The sequence below is a fragment of the Ornithodoros turicata genome, chromosome 1 (assembly GCF_037126465.1).
Source record: "Ornithodoros turicata isolate Travis chromosome 1, ASM3712646v1, whole genome shotgun sequence".
In the NCBI taxonomy this organism is placed as follows: Eukaryota; Metazoa; Arthropoda; class Arachnida; order Ixodida; family Argasidae; genus Ornithodoros; species Ornithodoros turicata.
The window spans coordinates 126,704,971-126,717,059 of record NC_088201.1 but is presented as its reverse complement, the minus strand read 5'-3'; the positions used below and the strand labels follow the sequence as shown (position 1 = coordinate 126,717,059).

Sequence of the window (12,089 nt, the reverse complement as noted above, 5' to 3'; positions counted from 1 at the left end):
TGCATCACAACTAACGAATATTTCGAAATACTGTGCCTGGACACCGAAGTACTGCAAGTGTCTTTTGCATACATCCGAGAAACTGAAGAAGAGCAGGGGGGGGGGGGGGGGCAACATACGCGGACGCGCAATATGGTCTTTACGCAGTACTTCAACGGCAAACTGGACGGAAAACCCTTATTTGTGCAGGAAATTCCGTTACATCACCTGTCGGCTATTCATAAGGGGGATACGGGGTGCTCTGAGGAAGTACAATAGAAATTGTTCTTCTTGTCTGCGTCGTGCACGCTATTAGGGACGCTTCCCCGTCACTGTGCAGACTTGTAGAAATGCATATATTCAACATGATAACATGAGACATATTGAACATCATAGACATTGAACATATACAGGGTGTCCACGCTAAGTGTGAACATATTTTTTAAAAATATATGTAACACTTTTTCCAAGATGAAATCAATTGCAATATAGCATATGCTGAAGGGCACTCCCTAGCAGGGCATTAGCAAAGTCCAAAGGCAATGTCTTAATTAACTTCCATTAATTAACTTTTTAATTATAAAAGCTACAAAGTTGTCCCAATGAGAACATCCGTTCCTTTCGGTCACCTGATATCGCAGCCGTTTTCAGAACAAAAATCCGTTTGATAGATCACCTGCAAAAAATTCATGAAGGAACGCCATTTTTTTCTTTATTTTGTTCATTGCGCTTCTTAGAAGACGCGTATTTCCTTCATCCCCAACGGGAGAGGCGGAAGGAGCACAGTGCCGCCTCATGCGTCGAAGATGAGCTTTAACTTGCGGAAACAAAACAAAAACAAATGTATCGGGTGACTCTATCGGAACTGGCCTTATCTTGGGTTGCATTTTCTGTTTCCTTTTAATCTTTTTCCAGGACGCGAGAGGCGATAGTGTGCTCTTTCTCCCTGTCACATTGGGGGTGAAAGAAAGACGCGTCTTCTAAGAAGCCCAATGAACAAAATAAAGAAAAAATGGCGTTCCTTCACGAATTTTTTGCGGGCGATCTATCGAACGGATTTTTGTTCTGAGAACGGCTACGATATCAGGTGACCGAAAGGAAGAGATGTTCTCATTGGGACAACTTTGTAGCTTTTATAATTAAAAAGGTAATTGATGAAAGTTAATTAAGACATTGCCTTTGGACTTTGCTAATGCCCTGCTAGGGAGTGCCCTTTAGCATATGCTATATTGCAATTGATTTCACCTTGGAAAAAGTGTTATATATATTTTTAAAATGTCTGTTCACACTTAGCGTGGGCACCCTGTATATTGATGTCAGCAAATTTTCATTTCTTGCTTGCTGCAAGTTTTTGTCATTGCTTTTTCTTTGGAGTCACAGCATATTGTAATTATTAGTTTGTTCCTGGAGGGTTAAGTAACCTGGGGGCATAGCTGTTTTTGTAGATTATACTCATGTCTTGTATATATAAGGAGTAAATAAGATAATTTTCATCAGTGTCATTCAGCTGAACTGTGGTCATAACCTTTTAATATACTTCTTATTGACCAGGTTTCCAAATGCCAATTAATATTTGAACCGAGATTGGGATTTAACACTTAATTAACTCTGTTTTGCTAAAAGGAGTACTTGCAACTGATTCATTATCATATGACCAACTAACATTTCTAAAGGAGGACTTCAGGGCCGACTTCAAGTATTGCGACCCTTGATCTGGGTTCAAAGTTAACCATGCAGCATTAGTGTGGGCAATAATACTCCAAAATGGCTAAATAATTTATTGTGTAAGTTCTCTGTTACTGTAATTGAGATGTACTTTTGGAAAGTACTTTAACAGCCCTGCAAATTGAAACTGGCTTCAGTGTACATGACAAACGCATCGTAACATTTTATTGAAATATAATGTAGGAGCAGGGGGGTAGGACTCGCTCAAAAGAGCGTGACCATACGGGAGCTGCCATCCGTTGGTCATGGAAGGCGTTGGCTTCCGTTGGCTGCTTCATTCCGCTAAATTTGACGTGCTCCTTTCCCAAAATTCATCACTTGCTATCTAAATTCCGCGTACTATGTGCGTATCTCATGTGTATTCGTTAAGCAAATAAGCAGTGAATATCTTGCAACTACATCACTTGCTTGTGTGCTGCCGTTCGTTCACCACTTTATTATCACGAAACTCGACAGACCAGAGCATGGAATGGCGGGTGGTTTCGTTTTTGCCATTTCCGGTTCCCGTTGGTTTGCAGAGCAGCATGAAAATGGCGGTTTACTGTGTGTATTCATTTTTGGAATTCTGTTGCCTTCGGAAATACATGCCTACATTTGTTACGATGGGTAACGATTTATTGATTTCGCTCGCAAAGCATACAAACGCCACTTCAACACCTCATAGGCGGTAAACATCTTCATCCGTGCCGGTGGAAAGCAAAGGGTTGGCGCTGTCGCAGGTAATCTCATAGATAAAATATGGTTCACGTTTGATATGGCAACGTTTACCTTGTGATTCAGATAGCACTACTCAATTCTGCATGTATTCCGAAGATTCGTGCGTTCTCAACGCAATTACACGGCTGGCCTCGCCGTCTCGCTTCCTACGGTGGACGCCGTTGCCTCCATCGGCTCGTTCCCCAGTTTGTCATCCCACGTGACTGCCAGTGTTGGCAACAAACGGAGCAACTCCGCTGTAGTTAGGGAGCTGAAATTCGTCCACTAACACTGTCCATGACCAACGGATGGCTGCGCCCGGGCAGTCACGCTCGGGGATAGGAGAATCCCATTGACGGCGCGCCAAGTACGTTCTCTAGAGTCTTCCTATATTAACTCTATGATATCTTTCTTTTTTTATTGTCCGAGGATTGAGGAAAGTAGGACTTCCTGCCCTGTGACGTTTTGACGTAGTTGATAGAGTTGTAAAACCTGCAACAAAATAAAGAAGATAAGTATAAACAGTTTTGTCTTTCCCTTTTGAATTTAACAAGAAAGTTATATTTTACCATTTGTGCCCTTTTGTAGTCTCTGTTGGTGAAAAGATTACAGCAACAATAATGCTGCAGATAGATCCAACAATGACCTGTCATCTTGATGAAGATGAAAACTTTTCTTCACGTGTGCTAGGTGAAGCAAAAGAAATGTACTATGAAGGTTGTACAAAAACAGCAAATCTCCGTCGACTAAAATTTTATATATATGCATGTCACCACATCGTGTAGTTTCCAGTTCGCCAGTTCATTGCCTTCGACACCGCAATGGGCGGGAACCCATTAGTGAGCGAGCCTATGTCCTGCTTCGTAGACAAGTTTGTAAGCGGTTAACACATCCATTGTTACACATCGGATTGTGACACAATAGTTCAAGGAGCAACTATGGGGTCTTCGATCTCGGGAATGTAAGGCGCTTGTCGACTGCTCCGGTGCACCCATATGAGATGGCAATGGGAAAGCGAAAAACTCCTTGGTGTCTGACACTCCGGGGTGCGTCGATGACGCATGTGTCGCGTTAAGCGCCCGGCGGCTTCTGCTTAACGCACCCTATGTCATAACAAAGCTACCAAGACCAACAAGGGCACAGTAAGGTGTCATTTCGTCAAAATGGCGAACGAGTCCTCTCGAATTGATAAGACTGTACCATATCTTTAAGGCGGTGCATCACCACCGACGCTCTATGGGAATCCCCATACATTTTTCAACTCCCGTAGCGCCGCGAAAATTTGGTTGATCTCCGTGCAACTGCTTTTAAATGGAAGAGGATGCTTATATCTAGTGCCTGATCGAAGCAGATTTTGCGTTTTAGACTCAGAAATTTTTATATCGTCGTCGAAAGGTTTGGGAAAAGCTATATTTCGAGATTCCGCCCGCTTACAAAATAGAGCCGCCCAAAATCGAAAATCTGGCTCGATCACGCACTAGAAAAACATATGAAGAACCAATACCAACAAAAAGATTTCATCTATGTTAAGCCGTTGACTCGGCACACGAGTTTTTGTCAGGTATGGTCATCCGTGGAGTATGCCGCTTCAGAATGGGCAGCGCAGTGCTGCCATCTCCCATGGAGGGTATCGTCACAAGACACAACAATTTGAGCGCTGGAAATGCTATACCGCTGCACGTGCAGGTGGACGACGAGGCCGACGTTGACTGTGACGCAGGAGCACGAGCACACGCAGCTTAGCCCTGCCGCAAATACGTGAACGGACTATACTATACATGAGCTGTTCATTCATCGATGTTTATTTTCTCGGGGGGGGGGGGAGGGACGGGGGAGGGCATGATCGTGGCATGTCATTCCCCCATATAACGCCACCGGGACGATCGCGTTTAGCCTCACTTCGTTGGAAATTGTGTATTAAAAACAGGAATGCAAGAAAAAATTCGGAGCACCAGTCAGCTAACGTATAAAAGGAAACATTTGAAGCAAAGCCATTGCGGACAGGCACGAAAGCTTCTGGCTGTTTGAGACATGGAAATAATTCATGAGTGCAGAACAGGGTTGCGCACTCAGATCACACTGGAGATCACTGAGTCACTTAGTCACTGAGATCACACTAAGTCGTGTTGCAGGCAATGCTCGCAGCTTGTTGATGAATGTTGACAATAACGCCGCCGAGCACTTCAATTCTGTTATCGCGAAGTTTGTTGGGGGAAAGCGGATCAACTTCTGTCAGCGGCGGTCTTTCCAAACACGTGCATTTGCCGCAGCCGTATCAGTGAACTCACGTGAAGGTTTGCATCATCGTGTGCACAAGGAGATGTGTCAAACAGAGCCAGGGAAGTACACTTTGAGCCTTCAAAAACGTTGTAATGCACGTGAACAGGCAAGGGCCAAGCGCCGTGTCAACACCAAAGCCAAGAAGGCCAGCCTTCCAGCCCTGTGTAAGTAGCCCGAGCGCCGAATTGCTGACTATGGGGAACAAGCGCAAAGACCAAACATGGAGCCAACGTCCTTCGCAACGGCATGCATCGACTACAAAAAATTGATTGAGCTCTCAAAGGAGGAGCATGCCGCATTACAGGAAGACACCATAGAGCAGTCGCTGAGCCTCCGGTGGAAACAAGAAAGGAGAAAGCGGCTTACGGCGTCTTTTTTTGGTAGAGTACGCAGAATGCGCCGCGCTACAAGTGATTTAGTTACATGTCAGTATTTTGGGCTTTAGTTACATGTGAATATTGTGGGCTTTAGTTACGTCTGTCTGTCACTAATGCACCTGTTCAGTAGCTTAAAGGCGCTCGGAAACCATCACCCATTGTTGTGCACTTGCGGACATGAAAGTCGTTTCTGAACGCAGAAAAGGATTGCGCAGTGAACTAACACTGCAGTGCAAAATGTACAGACTTTAGGTGTGGCTGACACTGAGCGTCCACCAAGCATCGGACAAGATCATATGGACGTGAACATCGCTGTAGTTTTGGGAGTCCTCTCTAGTGGAGCCCGATATTGAGCCCATGCTCAGTTCTGTGCTGCGCTGAACATGCCTTGTATAGTGACCGGAACATTCGCGAAATATCAGGACCAACTGGCGGACGGTAGCAAGCGTACAGGACAGAGTCACGTACCGGAACTGAGGAAGTGCGGTCTGTGGAAGTGCACTTTTGGAGAGGTTACGTATAACCAACCGGCAGTACTGCCTCTTCGTTGTAGGTACTGGACGACGCCTTGCGGAACGAGAAAAGGGTGGTGTACGTACCTTGCGCGAATTTATAACGACTACCTCCTGCTAGAGCTTGTTGACCCTCGCTATCCTCGAAGCATGCGAATTAGAGTTCCCGATTACAGAAGGACGTACGCCAGGCCAGAACAATTGTAATCAGTGTGCCGTGCGGTTTTTGCTAATCGAGACAAGGTCGTGATGTCGGCAGCCACGACGAGGACGAAAAAGAAAGCTAGAGAGGATTTCTGGAAGTTCCTGCGCGGATAGGCAAGATGACACTCACAATGACAATTTGTTATGAAATGCTCTCACTCCGAGATCCAGACTGACAGAACCACGAGCTGAAGGTCACTTCCAGACGAATGGGACATCAGAGACCCAGTTCGCGGCGTGCTGATCTGTGCTTGGGCGAAGTCTGGGGCCGCGGTTAGTGACGACCAGGATGAGCACAACAGACCCGAATTATAGAGACGACCAAACTGGAAACCTCCATTCGCACTTTACGTTCCAATCAGCTGTATGGTCCAGGCAGACACATTTTTCTCCTCTACCCTGCTTTTCTTCCCTTTTCTTCTTCTCTTTTACATTTTTCCTCCTTCTCCACTGATGTCCAAGGATATGGGAAACGTTATGCAGCCTCTTTGCAGTTTTATTTCATTTCCGCTGACTGTGCAAGTAAATGAAGCGTTTTGCACCACCACAACGTGGTCTGAAATTTGTAAGCCCAGGGTGACAGAAAATAACAAAAACAGGTTGCGGCTTCGTTTCGCAATTTCCGCGTAATGTCGGTAGGCTATAACATGCCGACACCAACGTGTTTCAACCGCGTCGTGTCCAACCTAGCTTTTTTTGTGTGTTACGAGGAATTTCATTTATTATATGCGAAAGCATTGCAGAAATCACACGAAACGACTGGTGACTAACCCTTCGCCCGAGAACAACACAGCACAGAACAGCAACAGATCGACGAAGAAGTTCAGGAGACAGCTGGACAGCCTGTGCGCATTCAAAAGCCGCGCCACTAATTGTTCCGTCTGGATGAGCGCGATATGCGTGTTTACAGTGTTGGACTTGGCATGGGTGAGCACGAGCGGTCATATGTTTGCACAAGATTTCGCTTGACCCGTCGCGCGCCAAGAGAAAACAAAAATAACACAAAAGGAAGACGTTACATCAGCGGTACCGTATTTCCAAGCAAGCGCCAAAATGTTGTGAAGCGGTGTCTGCGCGAACCATTTCGCTCGCTGCGCCATCCCTCGATTGTAGACGACGAAGTGCCGGCTCTGATGCACCGCCTTAAGGGGCTGGGACCCGTTCATTACATCACTGACGCACTATATTGCACGCCGAAATACTGAGAAAAAAAGAATTATTTTTCTACGTGTCGTACTTAGCGAGATACAAGCCCTCGAACACACTCCCGAGCAAGCGCATACTTCAGAGATCTCAGAGTTGCTATTGGCCGCCCTAAGCACGTGATTTCTCGTGCGCTGCCTCACTGGCGGTGGCGGGGGTTATCAGCATGTCAGTCCCGCTTGAATTTTGGCATTCGAGGTGCCCATTTTCTCCTCTTCTATTACCCTCTTCGCTGTGAACGCAAGTCAAGATCCGTGCAAAGAACCAGACTGCACATAACGGCTTACCTACTGGCACCGATGATGATGTAACAATTATTGTAGACAGACAGTCTTTTTGAGTGTTACAAGTTGTTATGATTAATGCACATGAAACCCCGTGAGCAGTAGATGCTTTAGCCCTGTGATAAGAACAGAGCGAGTGTGATGGGCATTAATGCTCTGAAAATACCACTGTTGGGGGTAACTCGTCACTGTAACTAAGCTACCTTTTTCCCGTAACTTTTAATGTAACTCGTTGCCTTTGAGCTCCAGTAACTTATTCAGGAACACGTTCCTATTTTAGGTAATTTTGTCAAAGTAACTTCGATAATGTTCAAAGTTCATTCTGTTGGATTCCGGTCTACAAACATGACAAGACGCGCCCTTTCCCTCGAATGAGACGAGAGCACTTGAGCGCTGGCAGTACGTTCAGAGTGCCTCTGACTACGCTCCCTTGTTGTTGCGCCGTGAGCGCTATGAATTCTATTTTGGCCCTACATTAGGAGGCTCAGGTGTCGCTCGTCATAGCGACGAGTCGTGTATTTATAGTGACAGCGGACACTGTGAAGCAAGATTGAAACTTGGTGCGACTGTGCATGGAACAACCTTCAATGCCAGCTTTGTGCATTGTTGAAGTACCTCATATTACGAGATCAAAATCATCAAATGCCACGCTTCCTTCGTCATATCAATCATTGCTATAGTTTTCGTATATCAAAACTATTATAAAACCTTGCACCACACATTGTGAGACCAAGATCTGAATTAATTATAGAAATGTCAAGAACAAAAAGTTTATATTAAGTAACAAATAATGTGAAAGTAACTATTTACTTTTCCAAAGTACTTGGTTACATTTTTTTGCAATGTAACTGCTTCCTTTTAACGAGTAACTTCCTCATCTCTGGAACACATTATTATATCGATTATCCTGTAGTCAGAAAATGAGAAACGGAACTCGAAGAAATGACCGCTGTGCAAACAATTCTGTATACAGGGAGGCTTTTGTTTTTGTTTTCATGCACATTCTTTTAGAAAAAAAAAAAAAACTGCGTAGTCAGCGTAGAATGTCGTCTTTGTAGATGGAATGTTCGGCCGTGCGCACATTCTGCCGAAGATATTATCGGACAAAATAATAATAAGTCACAGTGCAGGACATAAGCCTCGTACTGTGACGACATACTTGACGCACTGTACTTGCAAACTGTAGCAGGAACAGGACCATGTTTATCTACGTTATTGTTTACTTCTAGTGTCGTCTTATTTCGTTTGTATGAAATCGACAGCTTGCTGTTTACCCGACCTGGAATATTCAGGCGTTGCAAGATTGTTTGTTTGAAGACATGAACACATATTGGGTACCATGTCGTACGTGTCTATTAGTCTTCTACTCTTGCAACATCTGTAGGTTACAGATTTGATAAGCTGCAAGGTGTCAATTCCAGATAAATATGTCGCAAGCTGTATGGTCGACTGTGCGTTAGGCCTGGTGTTGCACAAAGTGGTAAAGAGTGCTAACCATTACAACATGTGCAGTTGAAAGCAACGAAACATACTCTTCCCTGTTGGTGGTAATGCCAACCTGTGCCACGGTAACGGTGACGATAACGTCAAGATGTGGCTGCGGTGTAATCGTCCGTGGCTTTTTTCCTGGGTATCCTACTGTATACTCTCTCTCTCACTGCAACAGGTCCCTTGCCATTAGTCTCCTTGACCATGCAGCTAACATCTTGTTGAGGATATCAGGGGTACCACAGTATATAAGGACCATAACATTCGAAACGTATACCAGTGTTGAAAGTCAACTGAAGGAATATTCGGCTGTGCACTTACAGTTTGTACCGCAGTGCATGTTTGTGAGTTATGGATAGGCCTGTAGATTTCGACAGTTACGTTAATTTGAATATGTTAGCTCCATCGAGTTTCCATGGAAGCATGAACGCAACGATTGATTCGCTTGCGGCACTTAAATTGCAATGCATCATGCGGCTCACTTGTCATTTCGCAGGCTCTGAGCAGTGGACCTCGCCCCATGCCATCACCACCACCACCCTATTCATCATCGCACACCACGCTGTCTCCTCCACATTTAAACCATCCACAAGACTATACACGAAGTAAGTCGCTTCGTATTGAGGTCACTCGAGGCAGCAGTAGCTCGGACAGCGATGTGAACGCCGACACTGCGAAATACACACCCAACGATGTGCCGTGCGCAAGTAGCTCCAGAAGACGTTCCTCCAATGACGACACGTCTCGCAGAAAAACTACGTGCCACGAAATTGAAATTCTCAGAACCATCAGGAGTCGGTCACCGCCGAGAAATCGCGACATAGAGGAAAGTGAGGAAGTGGATGAAGAAGAAGTGGATCGAGCGCGAGATAAACCACGAAAATCGAATCGGATTAGCTTGCTCCCGAGCAACATCATCGATAGAACGGAGAACCACCGTGGCAGCACTTTTGCACTCAAGCGATACAGGTCCTCTTCTAAGAAGCGGCGGAAAACGAAGTCTGCTGCGCCTGTTCCGACACTTCAGGCACCACTGGCCTTAGAAATCCCAGTCCAACAACCACCGAAATCGCGGTCTTCTGGCATCTGCGGATTCTTTGCTTCTCTACTGGGTGCAAACTCTTCGGAGTCACCGCAGGTGCCCCCGTCATCTCCTTTAATTATTATCGCTCCTGTACCTTCGGCGACGTCTGTTCCTGCTCCCTCCGACTCTTCGTCATCGGAAGAGTTGCAGCCAGAGTTTGAAGTGTGTCGCTTGGATGAGGACGGCATAGATCTGATCTGCAGCAAAATCGACCTGAGGAGTATGGTGATTGATCAGATAGAGGAAAATGAGGCGAGGAGTGGGAAACAGCCGATAAAAGTAACAAGGAGTAGAAGGAAGAAGAAAATGAAGAAAAAGAAGGAAGAAAAGAAGAAAGAGGAGAAGGGGATAATAAAAGAAGAGGAAGAAGTGAAGAAGGAAGTATTCAAGATTACTGAAGAGGTCAAGCCCAAGGAGGAAGTCGCAAGGAAAGAACATGAAGAACCAAAAAAGGCAGAGGCAACACAAGCGAAAGTGGCAGAGGCAAAAGCATCCATCCCTGTGCCGCCCAAAGTGGAAGCTGCGTTGGTTCTTGATGATCAAGTTTCACCAGAACCACTTCCACAGGTGACGTGAATAATAGATTTGTCAGGAAAAAAAAAGGTTTGAAACACGTAGAGTAAGGAATCTAAGCAGCAATATTCTATGAAAACGCTTTATATTATATGTACTGAATGATCAATGCGAAATTGTTCATGAGCTTTTTCTTTGCATAAGGAAACAACCATTGTTTAAGGTCACTGTCCCACATGTCCTGCTCGGATTAGTTCATTACACAGCTGTTTGGAATTGCAACAAAACTCAACGTCCGACATCCGGGGTTCCTTATGTGCAAGCCCTATAGCCTAGGTACTTTCAAACAAATGGGCCTCTGACAAAAGGCTGATGAGCCTTTCTGTTCGCCTTAGGGCCAGTTCTCACTTGGCGACGCCCGACGCGACGTCGCGAGCGGGTGGCGGAAATAGACGTGCATTTCCGGCGTTGGAAGAGGAGAGACGTCGAGCCAAAAAAATTGCCATGCCGGTCTCTTTCACGACGTCGGCGAGAGGTGGCGAGAACGATACACTGACGACTAATAAGATGACAGAGAAAGGCCACGCCTCTTCAGTTTTCGTCTGCTTTGGGCGACGGAATGCCACTGTGGTGGGAACATTAAAACCATGCGCCTTGACGGGGCGGCGGAAATGCCCGTCTTCTTCCGCCGTCCGTTCACGACGCCGCGTCGGGCGTCGCCAAGTGAGAACTGGCCATTACTGTACTTACTTACTCACTTACGCCTGTCTTCAGTGGAACCACCTTCCGGCAATATTCATTTAATTGTTGATATATTGCAGTTATAATGCCCGTCAAGGACTCTTGCCTTTTGTGCCTGACCTCCGTTTCCCAGACAAGTGAAAATAAATAAACACAAAACAAAAATATTATTATGTTATAATTAAGTAGCATAGGCATTTCTACCATATGGCAGAGGTTGAAGTGCGATTTCTACAGTACGCATATCCGCATTCTGTTTCTGAACCACGGTGTAAGATAAGTGGAGATGATGACACCCACGCCAGTGGACCGTCCAGATAATGTTCGCTTTCAAGACCCCTTGCCTGGTTGCCATCTCACGGTGCACAAGATAGCTGCCGAGGCCAAGAGCCGAAGACACCCACTTGCAACGCCGCGCGAGGCGAAGGTCACATTTGGCTGTCCTGTCAGTCCTACTACGCACCGAGAGGGCGCTCCCTGACGCTCAGAAGCAGAGCCATTTATAGGGAGATTTTGGCCGTTCTGTGATCTTTTGCCGCCTCATGGGCGGAACGTATTTTGACGTCAGAGTCGTCGTTGCGCCACCCAAAAAGCCTGAATCCAAGCGGAATCCACTTATCAGCCATCTAGTCCGCGCCATATTGATGCTGTCCGCCAGCTCGTCGACAGCTTCGTGGTCGCGCTGAGTGTATTCTACAGAAATAATCTGCTTATGACCCTCAGGCGCCAGTGATAAGGGGGCTTTGTTGCCAAACAGAACAGAGTTCAAGGACGAAAGGTTTTCGAAGCAAGAAGTACGCACGTGTCTTCTCTCCTTGGATTGTAAACAACGATCATAACCAATATGGCGTGGGCGACCGGTTGACGACTGGATAATAATAGATCACGACAGGGGGGAGGTCGTTCAGCCGTGACGTCGCATGACGCGCTTTAAGTTAGGCTTCTCCTAATGGCCAAACTCTCTCTATAAACGGCTCTGCTCAGAAGTAAAGTCCCGAACGAG

The 12,089-nt window shown here is 45.9% G+C and overlaps 1 protein-coding gene across 1 annotated transcript in view; it reads left to right on the top strand.

The window, feature by feature from the left end:
* LOC135368727 (FYN-binding protein 1-like) overlaps positions 1-12,089 on the top strand; it is a 152,432-nt gene that overhangs the window by 30,289 nt on the left and 110,054 nt on the right. The window contains exon 2 of the mRNA XM_064602201.1: positions 9,245-10,399. Within this exon, the coding sequence (XP_064458271.1) occupies positions 9,245-10,399 (1,155 nt within the window). The remainder of the gene's footprint in view (positions 1-9,244; positions 10,400-12,089) is intronic.